This window comes from Echinops telfairi, unplaced genomic scaffold (genome assembly GCF_000313985.2).
Source record: "Echinops telfairi isolate 266 unplaced genomic scaffold, ASM31398v2 ScPeMD7_4048;HRSCAF=4782, whole genome shotgun sequence".
Lineage (NCBI taxonomy): Eukaryota > Metazoa > Chordata > Mammalia > Afrosoricida > Tenrecidae > Echinops > Echinops telfairi.
Window position 1 is genome coordinate 2,760,442 of NW_022107947.1, and position 18,387 is coordinate 2,778,828.

General features: G+C 51.2%; 1 protein-coding gene across 1 annotated transcript; it reads right to left on the bottom strand.

The window, feature by feature from the left end:
* Positions 1-5,070: 5,070 nt before the first annotated feature.
* OAZ2 (ornithine decarboxylase antizyme 2) lies at positions 5,071-16,158 on the bottom strand. Its single transcript, NM_001290041.1, is given in 5 exon segments — positions 5,071-5,481; positions 5,652-5,737; positions 6,459-6,634; positions 7,829-7,986; positions 15,926-16,158. Coding segments are annotated over 5 exon segments (570 nt in total). The 5' UTR covers positions 15,946-16,158; the 3' UTR covers positions 5,071-5,350.
* Positions 16,159-18,387: the final 2,229 nt, after the last annotated feature.

The window sequence follows — 18,387 nt, forward strand, 5'->3', positions numbered from 1 at the left end:
GAAAATTCCATTTCTTCACAAACTTTTTGAAGGTCCTCTCCCCATACAGCCCAAGTTCCCGTGTGCACAAGTACAAGATTTTATATAGCCCAATCTGTAACTTCCATGTGTGCCAATATACATTTTCTCTGTAACTCTGTTTCTATTGTCCAGGCTATTGGCCGTGGGAGGTTGTGTCTTAGACCTGGGATGGCACGCTCTCCTTGGAGCAGTGTCCTCCGTGGGCATTTCCTGGCATTCTCCCATCTGAGCTGCTTGGAATTTATGGTGATTCCTTAGCTTGAACAGAGTCCTTGCCTCCCTAAGCTGTGGGGAGCCTTTGTTCTTACCTTGCTTTGGGGGTACCATCCCTGTGTTCTCTGTTCCTATCTTTCCTCGGCCCTCTGGATCAAGAGACGAACAGCTTAGGCTACAGAGGAGAGGGCCAAAAAGGAACAGGGACTTGGCTCTGACTCAGTTGGAGGAAGGGGGCGGGGACAGAAAATGCAATGCCCAGAAGAGGTGGCTTCCCCGAAGCTTGGAGCCCAGGCCGAAGGCAGGCGTGTGGGACCCAGTGCCCACAGGGAGTCACATATGCCCTGTGGGCCTGTCCTCTAGTTTCCTATCCTTGTTTTTGTTCAAGCTGAGTTAGGTCCCCCTCCCCCCAAAGCAGCCCCAGTGTTTAGACATCTTGGCCTCCAGCTCACTCATCACTTGCCCCCTCCAGCTGCCCTAGCAGGCAGTGTCCAGGCAATGGTCTCCCTGTCACCCATGGAAGCAGCTGGTGTAGACATCTTCACTCCACCTAGCCTGAGTCACCACCTCCATCCTGCCCTCCCTGCTCCAGTGGGGCAGAGCTACGAGCTCTCTCGGTCCCTGTTCATTTGTCATGTTTGGTGTCTGTGGCAGGCCAACAGGGACAGCATGCTCTGTACATATTGCAAAGAAATGGTGTGGTGTTGTTTTCTTTCCACTGGGCAGGCCTGGCCTCACATTCCTGCTCATTTCCACTTTGTTCTGTAACTGATAGAAGGAAGCCTGCGTTCGCGGGGCAGCCTTGGCATCTACAGATGGGAACAGCTTTCTCCTTCCTTTCAGAAACATTTGGCTCTCTGATCCTTACATCCAGTTGCACCTTGAAGAGCAGGTGAAAGCTGGTCCCCCTCCCTCCCTGACAGAGCAGCTGGAGGACATGCAGGCCTTGGCAGGTGCCAAGCAAAGCTTTGCTGTCCCCCTCCAGGAAGGAACACAGGTGGAGGCACATGTTCACCCATGATCTGGTCAGAGGTAAGATCAGAACCCCTTCCACCACTACCACCCCCCTCAAAACACACACACACATACACACACTCTCTCTCTCTCTTCCCCCCACCCTCCTCCTCCCACTCCTTCCCTCAGCCACCCTACCAAGCCTTGGCCAGTTGTCAGGGCTTCCCCAGAAGAGGGCAGGGGGTACTGAGGTTTGGCGGAGACCTCGCTTTGGGACTGTCATCTGCTTCCTCTTCAGGGTGGGTCAGCACCCTCCCCGCCCTGCCTTGTTATGTTTGGAGATTCCTTCTCCTTCCCACCCTCATCCATATATCCTGAGGTCAAAGGACCACATGCAGAAAGGGGAGAGAGCACCCCATGAAAGGAAATGGTGATTCTTGAATCTCTTCTCTCTAGGCGCCAGGCGGGGAGGACTTGTGTAGGGCATTGGGAATAAGACTGCAGAGGAGCTAGAGAAGTACTGTAGCCAGGCTTTAGGGTCAACGTGTCAGTTATTACCCTGTAAACCCATTCAGCATCCCATGGTCTACTCTGATGCCCTCCAGATTCAACTGGGCAGCTAGTTGGCTCCGTAATGCCGAGCCTTTATCATTTGCTTTATTTCTAGGGCATCCCAGGAAGTTTTCCAATGATCCTCTGCCATGGCCCCTCCCGGGACCGAGCCTCTCTCACCCAGCCCCCAGCCCCCCCCCCCCCAATAATGCCTTGGTGCTCAGCCCCCAATGGGAGCAGGTTGGGGTGAGCCAGAGGCCCCGGGCTGAAGGGGCAGTGTTGCTGTTCATAGCTTTTGTTCCATTGGCTTTGCTGTTGGATTTCATTTCAGTCTTCCTGATTCTTCCCGTCTATAAAGTGTACATTACCAAGTTCCTTGTTTTTATATACATATATATATATATATAAGTATATATATATACACACACCAACTGTACTCTTTTTGCCTGTGTACATTCAGGCAAGAAGAGAAAATAAATCTTTTTAAGAGACAATCACAAATCTGTGAGGGCTGCTGGTTCTTTCTCCTGGAATTTGCTGCTGAGCTGCCCCCTCCCCTCTCCCACCACCCCTCCTTTCCTGATCCTGCCCCATCCCAATCCTTAGCTTCACCTTCCCTGATTGATGGCAGCTGTTTCAGCTCAGTATCCAGACTCACTCGGGCCCAGCCACCATGCCTCTCACCGCCCTATAGATGCCAAAATGGCTTTGGGATTAGGTCACTCACCTCTGAAACTATGCAGCTGGGAGCTCTCTGCCTAAGAGTCTGCACTGGTTAAACTTACCTGGCGGATGACTTCTTAGGAATGCAGAGGAAACTTCCACCCCCCATCTCCAGGCCTCTGAGTGCTCTGAGCCCAGATCCTTCCTGCTGATGGACTGCTGTGACACCCACCAGAACAAGGGCTATGGGTGTGAGTGGAGAGCATTTGATCAGCATTTCAAACAGCCCAGCTAACATTCTGAAACACCCCAGCCAAACCACTGTTCTGCCTCAACTTTCTTTTTTCCTTCTACTTCCTTTTCATAATTGGCTTTGGAATTGAAGTATATTTTTAAATTATTTGTTGTATTTATTGAATAAAGTTTTTAATGTCCCTGTTCTTAAATTTAGATTTAGTTTGCCTTTTCATACCATCCCCCCCACCCCACCCCCCAAAAAGGCACTTCAAGTTGCTTTGGTTTTTGATTGGCATGTAGCCCTATTTCTGCCCCACCAGGGGTCTCCAGTACTAATTGTCTGTTTTAAAGGGGAACTCTTGAGTCAATGGCCAAGGCTTTTCCAATTCAATCCTTGTAATGCCGGATGTAGAAGTCCCGGTGGTGCAAACTGTTAGCTGACCACAAGATGGGAGGCTTCAATCCACCCAGAGGTGCCTTGGAAATTAAGGCCCGGCAGTTTACTGTGGGGAAATCAGCCACAGAAACGGTACAGCCTGTGAAGCACTGATCTGCTCTTACGCTGGCTGATTCAGCGCTGGCTGTGTTGGTGGTGAGCCACCAGCAGAGGGCAGCAGATAGGAGGCATCTTTCAGTCCCTAACGGGACAGCTGGAAAGGAGGAAAGGAGGCAGTTTTGTTTCTCTCTGGAATTAGAGGTCATGGGTTGGAGGTCAACACCAAACTCCTAAACCGCTTCCACCTACAGTGACTGTTGTGAACCTTCATGTGCATCTCCTCAGTCCCCATCTCACTAGTAACCATCTAAGCTGCCTAGTGAGCTTCGCTTCTTGGTTGGGGATCTTCAGGTTGCCTGATTTCAGTTGATTTGTTTGCTCAGGGTCTCCAGGCTCGCTGCCATCAAGTCAATGCTGACTCACAGTGACCCTGTGGACAGGGCAGAAGTGCCCTGTGGGCTTCCAAGACTAACTCTTTACCAGATTAGAAAGTGCTGTCTCTCTCTAGAGGAGCCACTGGTGGTTTGGCTGACCCCATGCAGCCCAAAGCATAACCATTATACCACTAGGGTTTCTGGGCCTAGACATTCTCAAATACTGGGGCTAGGCAGGGGTGACACACCCCTCCTAATACCAGGTGGAATCCAAGGTTAATGGGTTGGCTCTGAATAGAAATACAAGGAAGCTCGTAAGATTATGAAAGTGGGCTCAACCCAAGACCCTAAAAAAAAACAAGACAGTCCAGCTGAGGGGGGGTGGGGGTGGGGGGGCGGGCGACCATGTCCAGCACCTCACTTAGGGAAGAGGCGACAGGGGAAATGCTCATAAGCCCTTGAGAAATGAAAAACAAGAACCTATGTGTAGGGTCTCTCCTCCAGTGCGGAATGCCTCAGGCCAATGGTACCAAATGATGGAAGCTGTCAAGGCACTGGAAGGTATGTACTTCCTTTAAAAACTTGCAGGAATGGACTGTTAGGAGGAAGCTCCCTGCAAAAGCCAGTGTTGTGTTTCAGAACTCAGCTTCTCTTTAGGAGGAAGACGGTCTGTGCCCCAGCCTCCTAGCAGCCCCACATCTCCCGGTGGAGTGTGGCCCCAGGTCCTGAGCTGGGTTCCCTATCCCACTGCACCGCAGCTTGCTGCCACATCCCTATAGGTTAGGCTCTCAACTCAATGGGCAATAATGGTATAAGAATAAAGGTCAGACAGACCACAACTTTAAATCAGTTTATTGACACAATAACACAACACACTTGCCTCCCTAATAGCTCCCACCCCCTCACCCAAACTAGATGTCACCCCCTTTGTTGCCCTTAGAACAAGCTGTTCAGTGACAACCAAAAGGCAAGCCCACCTCTACGCCGAGTCTCCCCTGGGTCCTGTTGTAGACACAACTCCGCCTGTCCGGGAGGGCAGGAGAAGACTGTCACTGCTGAGGCAGCCAGTCCCTAAGAACAGACTGCACACCCCGGGCCCTGAATGGCTCTTCCTCCTCTGTTCTCCAGGACCCTAGGAAGGAGGCCTTGGGGCCCGGGCCACAGCTGGGAGCTAGAACACCTGGCGCGAATTTGAGAATTGGTATTTGGCAGGTGTTTTTTTTAAGACCCAGGCCCCTACTTAAAAAGCCCTGGTGGCAGGTGTGAGTGAGTAAAATGCACTGACAACATGAAACAGGCAAGCCAGCTTTCACTGAGGCCAGAACACCCCCAAGCTATGATGGAGGGTCAGCCCTGCTTGCTCCAGGCAGACAAGAACAAATGCACAGAGAAGCCTGGATGGAGTGTCAAACAACTCCAGGACACTGCCAGGGGCTGGAAGCCTACATCGAGGTGTCCCTGGGGTGTGAAGCATGAAAGAAAAATACACAAGTTTTAAAAATCAAAAAAGCCCAACTCGAGAGCGGGGGCACGAGGCCTGGCAGTGCTGCTCTCCAGGTGCCCCCTCTAGGCACCGCCCTCCCCTAGGCTAGGTAGAGCACATCACACAGCGCAATTTAAAAAGCTAATGCCAGTTCATAAACATCTTCATTTACTATTGGTGATTACATGTGAATAATATGTTTATACTGTTCTTTATGGAAAACAATTACAACGAGTCAACTCCGAGAACACAAAAGGCAGCCCTCACCCTGAGCCCCTCAGCGTCCTTCCCAAGACAGCAGGGAGCACCACCGCCGTCCCAAGGCTGCCTGCCCTGCCCTGATTCCCCAGCTGACCATTAGTCCTCGTCGGACAGGTTTGGGTCCAAGGGATAGACCATGAACATCACGTCTGGCCGAGAGGGGACACAGGGATGGCCTGGACGCACAATCTCAAAGCCCAGGAAGCTGAAGGTCTTCAGGAGTGGAGCTGTGGGAGATAGGGTGAAGAGAATGCTGACCAACACTACAGGTACACAGCCAAGATGGGGGGAATGACTTCTCAGGGTTCAGGAGGTAAACTCGGCCCACCCTCCCCCTTGCTGTGCAGGAGCCCCTTCTTTCCGCCCTAGACCCCACTGACCAGGTCGCCCACCTCACCTCTGTCTTCCCGGCCCTTCCTGAAGCAGACAAAGATGTAGTTCACGCTCATCTTCTCTTCAGCAAATTCCAGAAGTGCTAACAATCTAAGAGGAGCAGAAAATGGCTCAGGCTCCCCTGGGCTGCCATCCCATTTGCACCCCCGACCCTCAGAAAGGCTTTACATGACACAGGATTAGAAAAGGGGGAATGTTTCAGGCAGAGGTTCTTAATTTAAAACCTGAAACCCTAAACTTAGCCACACCCCCTGAGAAAGGTTTAATGAATTTTCTTCTGAAAACCTGAAGTTAACACGACCTAACTTCCGAATGTAGCTTACAAATAAGCATTTCCCAGGCTTTCAAGGGGCCCTCCAAGAGTGTCAGGCATGGTCAGGGGCACTTGCCAGAGACAGAGTGTGGGCCCTACTGTCGCCCACCGGGACTCCCTAGGGTGGCCAGGGGTTGTTCTTGGGCCCTGGCTGCTGGTGAGTATGGCCAGCCCCATGATCATCCCCTGCGGACCCTGAGCTTCCTGGACCGTGAGCTGCACCACTGCAGGGTATATCGGGTGAGTTAGTGTCTGCTGTAAAGAATGAACAATTAACTGGCAGAGATTTGATTAATGTGTTAATGATCTACTTTATCACTAGAGCAGCCCTGTTGTACTGGCTAAAATTAACCGGTTACAAAATGGTATCTGCTTAGGGAACCGAGCACTGGGGTGTAGTGGGCCCAGAAGCCCCCCTCCCTCTCTTCTCCTCCCCAGTCCACACATCCCCTTCTCTGGAGCAGCTTCCCCTACCCCTTCCTGGCCTGGGCTCCTTACCCTTCTTTGCTGCCATCAGCTAATAATCCATCTGGGATTTCTACAAACAGACTCTGGCTGGACAGGACTGCATCCCAAGAGGAGGCCTTCACCTCAGTGACCGCATACTGAAAGTGGATGATGTGAGGTTTTCCGTCGTTCACAGGGAGGTCCTGGGTCACAGTAAGCTTCTCGTCCTGGGGAAAGAATCGGGTCAGAGGACTGGGTCCCTCCTGCCTCTGGGCACATCATATACTCCCTAACCAGGGTGGTGCCAAGGGTCCCGTGGACCCAATCTCACAACAGCAGGGAATCGAAGCACCCTGACAACGTCCAGCTGCCCACTGGCTAGACGGAGCCATCAGTCACCACACTGAGTCACTCAGCCTCAGTGTCACAGGAAGGGGGAGTTGACCTGGTATCCCTGAGGTGCCAGGTATGGTGCCAGGTGCCTCTCCACATAACTCATCACTACAGGCACATGCAGTAGGCATTAATAGTCCCATTTTAAACATGAGAGACTAAGGCCCGTTAGGTAACTGACCCAGGCTCCACAGCTCAAAGGCCAGAGCTGAGATTCAAATCCAGGTCTTCCTAACTCCCAAGGCCATGCTTTTTCCACAGCACCACACCATTCCCCTTCCCTCTGTGAAAGGGAAACAAGGACATGGGGAGCACCTAGGGGACCAGAGTCAAGTCAAGGCTACCTCCAGGTGGACGGCAGGGCCCATAGATCCCACCTGAGTTCTGATCCTGACACCCTGCTATCCTTCCACAACAGTCTAGGAAGAAGCTAAGCCAACGTCTAAGCCTCAATCACATGATGAAAAAGCAGTACACTCTCAGGGAGAAGCAAAGTGTTGAAGATGGTCCCCAAGGTTTCTGAAAGCTGCTGGGCCATGCCCTGTCCTGCCAGGTAGCAGTAACTGAGCTGCCAGGCCTCTTCCCCCACCCTGAACCAACCCCTATCAGAAACAGAGGTCCCAATGTCGCTCCAGGTGCTTCAAGGGAAACTGGGGAACGCTTTGAGAAATGCTCTAGTGCAGTGGTTCTCAACCTTCCTAATGCCGCGACCCTTTACTGGAAACCTCCAACCATAGAATTATTTTCATTGCTACTTCATAACTGTAATTTTGCTACTGTTATGAATTAGGTGACCCCTGTGAAAGGGGTCACGACCCACAGGTTGAGAACCGCTGCTCTAATGCCTTCACATTCAGAACCCTGAGTACACACTACCCACCTGAATACTGGCCTCAAGCTGAGGCTGGCAGGTGTCCCCAAGTCACCCCAGAAGTCAGACCTCAGGCTCAGTCCAGTATTTCCAGTCTCCCTGCTGGCCCAGAGACTATAGGAATGCCTTGTGCTCCAGCCTCCGTAGGCCCCCTTACCTTATATATTAGAGCTGAGAGAGAAGGATCCCTGCTGGCCCCTCGCCCACCGGGGATCTTCGACAGTGGGTGAGGGGCATCAGGAGCACCACAGAGGCCCTGGAACAATGTGCCTGCAGCACTGGAGCTGGGGACAGCTACTCAAAGGCAAAATACTGCTGCAAGAGACAGAGAAGGGGACAGTGAATACAGTGGCCTAAAGACTAACACAGCACCCCACCCTGCCTTTCTCTACAAATGCTCGGCTCGACACCACTGTTTCTACACGTAGTTACTTCAACTTTAGTGTCCAGACATCTACCCTAAAAGAGGAGTCAACACCCCTGCAGAAACCAAGCAGCTCCATCTGACCAGAGGGGGGCGCCTGTCAAACAGTGTCGACTATCCTCCTGCGTTGGGCAGAGCCTGGGAGGAGTAAGATCCAGGCTGGGTAGCTGCCTGGACAAAGGCTAGCTGCGAAAGCACTGTTCCCATCCCTTTCCCAAGCCTCCAGCTAGGGCCAGGCTGGAGAGCACGGGCATATGGAACCCCAGAAGCCACCTTCCCAATGCTGGCCCATTCCCCATCGTGCAAAGAAATCATGTACCCAAATCCCTCCAAGGTCAAGGGGCATGGGTCCTAGGGCAGAGGTGCACGATAGTACACCAAGTGGCCCAGGATTTGTTTGTCCCTAGCCTGCCACCAAGGCTAGACTTGCAAGCATTTCTTTGGTAGAATCTGGCCTGGGCTGGACACAACAGACAGCTTGGGGGACACAGGTGCTCTGACCTGAGTGAGGCTGCCAGGAGTCAGGTGGGTGACACAGAGACCATGGCTCCTGAAGGAGCTGTTATTCCAGGCTGTGCTTTAATAGCCATCAGGGCTGCACACCTGCTCCATGGTGGCCTGCAAACCCCACATAGCAGCTCCTTAGATGGAGAAGTCACTGAATGAGTAAACGCTCACACCCTAGGCACAGGGCAGGCACGATAGGGACCCTGGCTCAGCCTGTCCCCAGTCCCCAAACCAGCAGCCAGAGTGAGAGCATTTACAGCCTCCAAATTTGAAAATTCTATAAGCCAGGGCCTTTTCCTGAAACCCAGTTGTAAAATAGTGCTTCGTGCACATTGTTCGCACTGTTGCCTCCTGCCTGGCGTGCTTGAGTCAAACTCATTTGAGGGGCAATGATATAAGGACCTTTGGTCCTGACACCCCCACTCTAGCTCCTCACTTCTGCTCAGCTTCTGGGGGGCTGTTCTCTCAGATTTCAACTAGGGGCCTAAAACTTCATCTTAGAATTTGAGAAATAGTTCCCAAGAGTTGTGTGGGAGCTGAAGCAGCCCCACCTTTCCTCCTCTGGAAGGGCCCCTGGGTTCCCTGAGCTCCTGTCTCGGTCTCACCATTGCTGCTGGCAGAAAGGGCCAGGCAGAGAAGGCTGTGTTGCTGATGTTTCAAAGACTGGGGACTTTTCTGCTAGGGACACTGGCTATTATAATGTGGAATGATCAAAATAAGAGTGCCTGGCCAGGAAACCAGCTTCTCCCAAAAGGCCGGCCCCACAGCATTTCTTCCTATCCACCCCTTTGCGGCCACTCTGGCCAGTGTGAGGTTCGGCTGGGCTTCGAGGAGAAGAGCGGCTGGCTGGTTTAGGTCAGAGGAGTTCCCCCGGGGGCACAGGGGATGCACACTATATATATATATATATATATATGCCAGAAGAGGTTCTTAGGTTCACAAGATAAACAGATTGCCAAGACCCTGGCAATTCTATAATTCTGACATCAACTCACTTCAAATCCACCTCAACTTGCAAAAGAATTATGACCCTAATGGTCTGTAGATGGGAAAGACCCTTCCAACCTCTGCCTGTACATCCAACCATCTTGACTCTCAGCCAGTCTTTACCTGCAACCACCAGAAGCAGTGAGGTCGAGATGGGGTGGTTTTTAGATCCAGAATCCCCTTTCCTACAAATACTCCAGCCCTAGGCCAGCACAAACCTTAGATTTCTTGATATTTCTGGTTTCCATATCCTCTTAAAACAAATGCACGAGGCCCATGACACCATGGGAACCAAGCGTGGGTTCCTATACAGGGGCTCTAAGCCTTTCAGTCTTTCCCCACAGTCTGCACCAAAAGGTAACTGGGAGGTGGGCTATTTCAAACCCCCAATCCTAGGATCTAAGAGAACATAGTGGCATTGTGGGCCACACACCAAGCTGCCGAACCACAAAGCCAGTGGTTCAAATCTACCAGTTGCTCCAAGGGAGAAAGATAAGGTAGAGTTAAAAGTCTCAGAAACCCCAAGGGCAGTTCTACTTTCTTCTACAGGGTCGTTTATGAGTTGAAACTGACTCCATGGCAGTGAGTTTTAAGCGAAACTGCTGGGGTTTAGGAGACAGCAGATCACAGTAATCAGCTTATCCCAGCGGATCTGATTTCAGCTAGTTCTGTTAGTGACAAGTTGCTTTTCTTTTTAAAAAATCAAGGTATTTACTTCCAGAGTGAGAGGGGAAGGGGTGCACAGGTGGTGATCAGATATAAAAGGGCATGAAATTGCCTGGCAATGGCACAATCTGCTGGCTTTGGTGGTCAAATGGTTTTGCAGCAAAGGGCCTGGGGAGAAAAAACAGCTCCAACTATGTTGGGCTTCCTGGTCATTCGTCCTATTCTAACTGGTTCCAGTGTCCCAATTTTCCCCTCTCCTCACACCCTGCCAACACTCCCAACACAAAGATGGCTTAGGAAGCTTGAGTGCAGAGATTTTAAGGATCAGGGTGATTAAGGTGATTAAAAAGGATCAAACAGATCCAGTCAAACCCAACTACCCACTAGGCTAGTATTGCTTTGGGAGAATACTATACCCAACACAGAGCATAGGGCGTGTCAGGTACCTGAACCCAGTGTTCAGAAGGGGGAGTGGGGACCTGGAGCCAGTCTCTACAAGCGGCCTCCAATCTCTACAAGCGGCCTCTTATTTTGTCAGTTGTTACCAGACCCGCCCTCAGAGGCCTCAGCATTGCAGTGCTATTGAGATGCATATCAACAGAGAGGGTTCCATGACACCGCTGTCTGAAACACCCTTCTCACTCTCATGGCCAGAGAGCCCATGCCCACTCAAAGTGACCCTACAGGACAGGGTAAAACTGCCCCTATGAATTTCGAGTCTGTAACTCTTGATAAGAGTAGAAAGCCTAATCTTTCTCCTGGAAATGTCCTTAGCAGGTTAATTTCATATACTGACACTGGCAGACATACAATAGATGCAGCAGATGTATTCCTGGGACATATTGATGGCAAATCAAATTTTTACCATTCAAATCCGATTTAAAATCTCTAGGGTGCTCATCTTTACAGGCATGCACCTTAAATCTCTTGATACAGTAAAGCATCTCCATCACAGGAGGACGGCTTTCCAGCAGTCTTTGATGTCCACTTGGAGCGCTCTCTTTGAGCTGCTCAAAGTGGGGTGCAGTCAGGCGGAGGTTTAATAGGAAAGCAATGTGGGGGGAGCATCCATTTAGCTACCAATACTGGACTTCATTGCTCCTGGATACACTCTTTAGCAAGTTTTCCTTGAATCAGGAGCCGCCTGGGCCCTCTGGCTCTCTGGTTCCCATTACATCAAGAGGGGCAGGGGACCTGCTCTTACTGGCTCCATTCCTGGTACTCCAGTCTGTCTGCCAGGGGCTGTGCCTTGCCCCCTTCTCTCGGTCCCTATGTCTCTGAGATTAGGAATGTCTACAGTGACTAGTCCCTTCACACAGGGGACCAGACCAGGGCTGCGGTGGCATTTAGCCGAAAACAGGGAGAAAGGTAGGAGGCAATGGCCACCCTCGGGCCAGTGAATCCGGATTTCGTCTGCCTTCAGTGGGGCTGCTGTGCATTCCAGAGGGAGGCTACATGCTAAGCAAGACTATACTGAGAATGACCTTACCACTCTAAGTCACAGACTGAAGCAAACTAGAGTTTGGCTGCTTTTCTACAAGATGAATACAGATGGCGACAGCTGGTGGATTGAGCCTCCCTCCAGGCTTCGCTTTTCCTTTAGAGATTTCATGACACAGCTGAGCTGACACTGGTCCAAAGGTTAGCCCACTCACATACACCCCCAGAGGTGGCTGGACAGCGGTGGTGCTTGGGAAGTAAGCTGCCGTTTTTTAATGCTTGCATCCATCCATTTGTATCGCAAGCTCTCACCATCCAGCTCCAGCCGTCCTTCCCAGGGTGGATGACCTCATTGTTTACATAGTACCAAAGACCTGGGGACTTTTCTTAAGGCTTAGTTCATCCCAAGTGTCTTAAGCCGCTGCCGCTGCCAGGAAGCTCCGTTTTGTTTGCTTCAGGTAACTGAAGTCTTGCTCGCCCACTCAGCCATCTCTGGCCTCTGGCTTTCACCTCGGGGTCACAGTCTTCCCAATCACGGCGCCAACCTGCACCAACACTGCTTACTGTTTCAAAATGGGACGCCTTACTCCCCGCCCCACCTCCAGATATGCATATTTGTAACATCACTCTCCCACTTCTCAGTCCTCTTTTTGTATTTCTGAGCGGCTCCAAGGCTAAATTTGGATTTCTTGGCACAGTAGGGTATTGCTATTATTAGTCCACACTGCTTTCTGGAGCATACAGCCAATTTGGGGGATTCCTGACTACATTGAGACTAACTTTGTGGGGATGACCTTGAAAGCACATCCCTGCAGGAACACTGGCTTGCCCTCACTTAGTCCCAACAAGCCATCGTTGTCAATAAGCAGGGACTAGCCATCACCAAAGTCTCTGGAGCAAGACGGGGAGGGAGTGCCCGCCCAGGACCCATTTTCTAGGATGTGTGTGTGTGTGTGTGTGTGTGTGTGTGTGTGTGTGTGTGTGTGTGTGTGTGTGTGTGCGCGCGCGCGCGCTTTACCCATCCCCCAAATGCTCCTTCAGGCCCCTCCACACACAGCCTGACTGTCAAAAGCCTACCAAGCCAGGACTAGCTCTTCACACACGGTCTTACACTGCTGAGCAAGCTCTAGACAGAAAGGGTCTTCCAGTCCCCACAAACCCAGGGAGAGGGCCCAGGCAGCTTGCTGCAGCCATCAGTTTGGTGGCTGTAAAACGCCAGTTCACAAGTCCTAATACAGGACCTGTATTAGGTGAGTCTTCTTCCCCACCCCGTACCCCGGCTCAGGCACTGCTGACATTTTGAAGGTACCAATCCAAGGCACCTGCAAAGGAAGAATCTTGTTTTCAAAACACTGCCTTGTCCCAGACTGCAACTACTTCTTCCAAGAAGTCCAGTCTCCGGCCTTCCCAGGTTCACTGGAGCCAGGAAAACTGGAAGTCCCATCCCCCACCCACTGGGAAAGTCAAGCTCCCAGCCAGCTCTCTGCTTATACAAAACACCAAGGGGACTGACCGAGGAGGACATCCGGCTCTTATCAAGAGTCCCTCGAGTCAGGGGAGTCAGGGCTCAGCCAGGATTCCTTTGAGAAAGTTAGGGGCCGGCCAGAGAAGGCTGGGAAACCTGCTAAGGAGGCCAGAAGGCCATTAACTCAAGAGAAACCAGACACTGCACACCCCAGCCCACCCTCAGGCCAAAGTCGGGGAGCCTGGTCCCTGGCTCTGGGCCCTGGCAGGCCATCTGGCTCCTCCCTCCATCTGCCTGTCATACAGCCACCCCTCAAATTACCAACACCCTGAGCAAGAGCCATGGAGACAAGCAAGCCTGTTTTGCTACTTAGGAAGCTGGAAGGAATTTCCAAGCAAAGCTAACCCAGTCCCCTCTTTTTTCACACCAACTAAACTAGAACTGGAACCTGGGTCACCCTTTTCAATCTGTGAAGACTCTGATGTTTGCTCTCAAGTGTGCCACTCTTCCAGGCCCCAACGGGGCAAGGACTAGCCATCAAAACCAGCTCAGTCCAGGCCACCCCACCCAAACAGCAGACCATCTCACAGACCCCTTCAGAGGGTGGGCCCCAGCTTCATCTGCCTCCCTGCACTTCATCCTCCCTCCCTCCTATCTGCCTGCCTCTCTCACCTCGCCCACACAGCCTTCTTGCCCACAGTAACACCGTTTGCATCCAGCCGCAACAATAGCCACCACCAATTCCCCGGCTCCAAGAGACTGACTCGGGTTAGAGAAAATGAGCTGAGTCTTGGAGAGAAAGGATGGCAAAGCAGGGGGATGGACAAGGAGAGTCACGGGAAAGGAGACTACAGCAGCAGCATGGGACTGTGGGTAAGAAGGGGTTGGGAGATGGGGATAATGGGTGTGACCCAAACAAACCAGGAAATGGGGAATTTCTTTCTGCATGGGGGAAAGAAAAGAAGGGGGTGGGTAGTTAGCAGTCTGAGAATTGAGGGAAGAAAGAGGCTAAGGGCTAAGAAGTGAATTTAAGAGGCTATAGCAGAAGCCTGTGTATGTCTGAATGGTACCTGAGGAAGACCAAGATGGCCCTGAAGGAGATAAGACCCTTGTCAATAAAGGACGGATGCCTCTGAAGGAGTATGATGGGAGGAACCAAGGCCTTTTTGAGGACTGGAGGGGCAGTGTTCCCCAACCCTAGATGCACGTTACAAAGAATTACTTGAGCAGCTTTAAATATACTGATAACCAGGTGCCACCCCAGGCCAATCAGATGAGGATCTTTTGACAGGGGTGGGGTGGGTGTCTGTGGTGCAGTCCCAATGGAGAAACATCACAAAAGCTGACGTCTCAGCATGGTGTTGCTGCAGGGTAGGCACTACGTTAGTGAGAAGGCAGGCGACATCTGAGCAGAACCACGAGTGACAGATCTGTGAAGGAGGCCAGAAGAACAGAGAGGCCTGTGTGTGAGGGGGGGCTAAAGTCTAGCTTGGGACAAACCATGGCACCATTTGAGGAGTTTGCAGGAAATGAATCTGCTTGCCAAGCAACAACCCCAAGAGAGGGACAGAGGCCACGGGCAGAACCTGGGACAAAGGAGCTGATGTGGGGAACCAGTGAAGTTCAGACTCAATTTGGAGGGGGACAGCCACAGGTCTCAGGACAAACAAGGAAGGGAATTGGCCCCCAATTGTACATGAACGCCATCCTGTTGTATAAGGGAAAACGAGTAAAATTGTGGGAAAAGGGGGTGTTATACATGGCTATAATGAAGAGTATAGGCAGCAGTCTGGGCTATGCCCGAGGCGCAGATGGGTGTGATAGGTTACCAGGAGGAGGAGAGGCAGAAAGGCACGGGAAAGGAGGGAAGGTGGCAAGCTTGGAAGAGGGAAAGATCAAGGGTGTGTAGAAACCCACTGCTGCCCCTTTTCAAAAAGATGTGCAGCCAGCTTTCCAATTAATTCGGGAAGGCTGGGGCTGGGTTTGGGGAGAGGAACCCACATCGTGGGGCCTAGTAAAAAGCCACTGGAGATATAAGGAAAAGGGGGTGGCCCTTAAAGGTCTTTGCTGGGAGGAATGTGGGCTGAGTTGGGTTGGAGGTGGGGGGCACATTGATCTAAAATCAGAGTTCGTTTACTATGGGAGGAATCTAGTCCACTGTTTGAGAGAGAAAGAGGTGAGGCTGGGAAGGAGGGAAAATAGGGCTAACGAGGGGGCAGGTCACTTGAGAGAGGAAGGGGGGGGGGCAGGGAGAGGCATCCCGTAAAGACCATTAGGCCTGGAGGAGGAGGGGCGTCCAATTGAGAAGCTGAAGGATGAAGCCGGAATGCGGGGTTAGGTTGAATGGCTAGTTTAAATGAAGGGAGAGGTTGAAATGGGAGGGTCAAATTACTTAAGAGACCAGCTATGGGGAATGGGACAAGATTTGGGGAACCAGATGAGAGAAGGCCATTTGGGGTACTGGGCACCATTGGGCGGCGCTGAAGGAAAAGGGGGGTCTGATTGGACGACTGTTTCCGGGATTGTAGGGGCTTCAGGGGAGCAGGCCAGGATGGGGGTGCTGGGCCAGACCAGAGGGAGGGGGTTAAAAGACAGAAGGAGGCCCGGGGGTGGGGTTGGGATGGGATTAGGGTGGCTGAGTGGAGGCAGGACCCTGTGGGGGGCGGATAGGGCCCTTTCGGGGAGCCAGCTGGGTGGTGGCGGAGAAGGCCCTCTGGAGAAGATGAGGGGAGGAGGAAGGCGAGGAGGCTGGGCTGGGCCGTTACCTGTCCTGGGTGTTTATCATCCTCGGCGGCTCTGCTCAGGGTGGGAGGAGGCGGCGCAGGGAGTGGGTAGGTGGATGAGTGGGTGAATGTGGGGTCGCACGCGCGTGGCCGATCACAGCAGGTTAAGTCCCTGTCAGGCCGCGGGCCGTGAGCCCTCCTCCTGCCTCAGCGAGCGCCTGCTTCCAACTGACCCTCCCCGGCCGCCGCCGCCGCCGCCGTAACCGCCCCGCCCCGAGTGCCTCATCTGCATAACCCCTCCCCGGCGCCGCGCGGTATCCTGGGATACCGGGCCCCACAACAAAGGGCAAAGCTCCGCCCCACCTCCACGCAGGCGCACCAGGGGCGGGGCGGGGAGAGGGAAACCGGCCTAGAGGCGAAGAACTGCGTGTGGGGGCTTCCAAGAGAGGACTCCCCCTGGCGGTCGCTGTGGTCGCTGCCATGCTATGCAATCTGCTTGAGGCCTAGGCTACATTTTGAGGACGGAGTTGACCTAATATTCGTCCCTGCTTCTTGTTTTTGTGGGCCCAGCAAGCTATTTGTCGATATTTTATTAAAATCGAAAATCAAAGAGCACCAAGCCCAATCTGATGTTAGGCCCACAGATGCCGGTTGCCTTGGCTAACAGTGATCAATAACCTGTGCTGCCCACTACCAGCAGCCTCTGCGCCTTGACTGCACACCTTCCGCCAGTGATCAAAGCCCTCAACACACTGTTTGGGGTCACCTCAATCAGATCCCTGTAGCTCATGGCGACTTCACAACAATCCTGAAAGACACCATCAGTTATCTATTCACAGTCACCTCGGATCATGTCAATGCAGAATGCAGGTTCCTTAGATCAGTCAAACAAGGCGGCTGCTAGTTCATGGTCACCTTACTCCACCAGCCTTACTGATCCCTGAAGTAGGTTAGTGACAAAAAGACACAATCATTGGTACACAGATCCCTCAGATTACAGTCATTGCAGGTCACAATCAATGCACTCAATGGTCCCAATTCCCTGCCCACAATCAATCACCCAGATGGCAATCAAGAGAAGTCAGAGTATCTCAGGTCACAGGGATTTGCTTTTACTTCAAGCCACATTTTTTCATTAACAGATCTGCTAGTTACTAAGTACACCAGGCATTGTACTAGAGTCCACGAATACTCAGGAATAAACTAGGCACCAGCCGCCACCATCTAGTGAGAGGGAGAGACACAGAGGCCATTGCAATATAAATACTCAGCCACAGAGACAGTAACTAACTACCTAGGGAACCAGTGACAGCTTTGCAGAAAGGGTGATCACAATCATTCCAGCCTATCAGCTCATAGTAGCCTAAAATCGCATATATACCACGTCAGTGACATCACAGAATACAATTACTGTACTTCACAAACAGCATGGATCTATTTTGGTTTTGTGTTTTTAGATTATGGAAATGCAAAGACAGGAGAAAGGTTGGAACTGTCAAGTGAAGGCTTTTCCAACAAAATGTAGATGATAAATGAGAGTATAAATGCCCGGATTATCACTAAATATTAGGCAAGGCTGGTCCAATACTCTGGTTCACTTTAAGATCTTACCTTGTCTTCTTGACCGTCTTCACCTAGTCTGCCATGTTCAAGCCAGATAATGAGAGAAAGTCAGCCTTGATTCACCCCATCTCAGAGACATTGGCACTACTCCTGGCCTTTAAAGGGAGCTGGCATGACTCATTTCTTCCAGCCCATCCCTGAAGGAATAAATCAGTAGATATTGAGAGCTTACTTTGTCAACAATAGTGACCACTTGTTAAACATCATGTTAAAGCACTCATTTTTACAACCACTCATGCTGTTTTTCAGGTGAGAAGAATTAAATCTCAGGGAGATATATTTTGTTAGCTAATATTTAGTGAATATCTATACATGGGCATCTTTTCACTTCATAATTTTTAAAAATCATTTTATTGAGGGCTCTTATAGCTCTTATAACATTCCATACATCAATTATATCAAGCATATTTGTACATGACAGTATGTTGCCATCATCATTTTCTAAACATTTCTTTTCTATTTGAGCCCTTGGTATCAGCTCCTCTTTTCTCCCTTCCCACCCTCCCATTCCATGACCCCTTGATAAATGATAAATTATTATTATTTTCCCATTTTACACTAACCACACATTTTTACTTTCAATTTCCTTATGCTAATTCAAAGCTAGTAAATAGAGGGGTTAGGATTTGGCCTGCATTGTCTGTCCCTGTGCTTTCCTAAGGTGGTATAGTAGTTACATGTTGGGCTGCTAATTGCCAGACAGCTGTTTGAAACTACCAACACTCCTTAAGAGAATGATGAGGATTTCTATTCCCGTAAAGATTTACAGTCTTTAAATATATATATTTACAGTCTCAGAACCCACAGGGCCAACTATACTCTGTCCTGTGGGTCACTGTGAGTCAGAACCAACTTGATGGCAGTGAAAGAAGGGTTTTGCC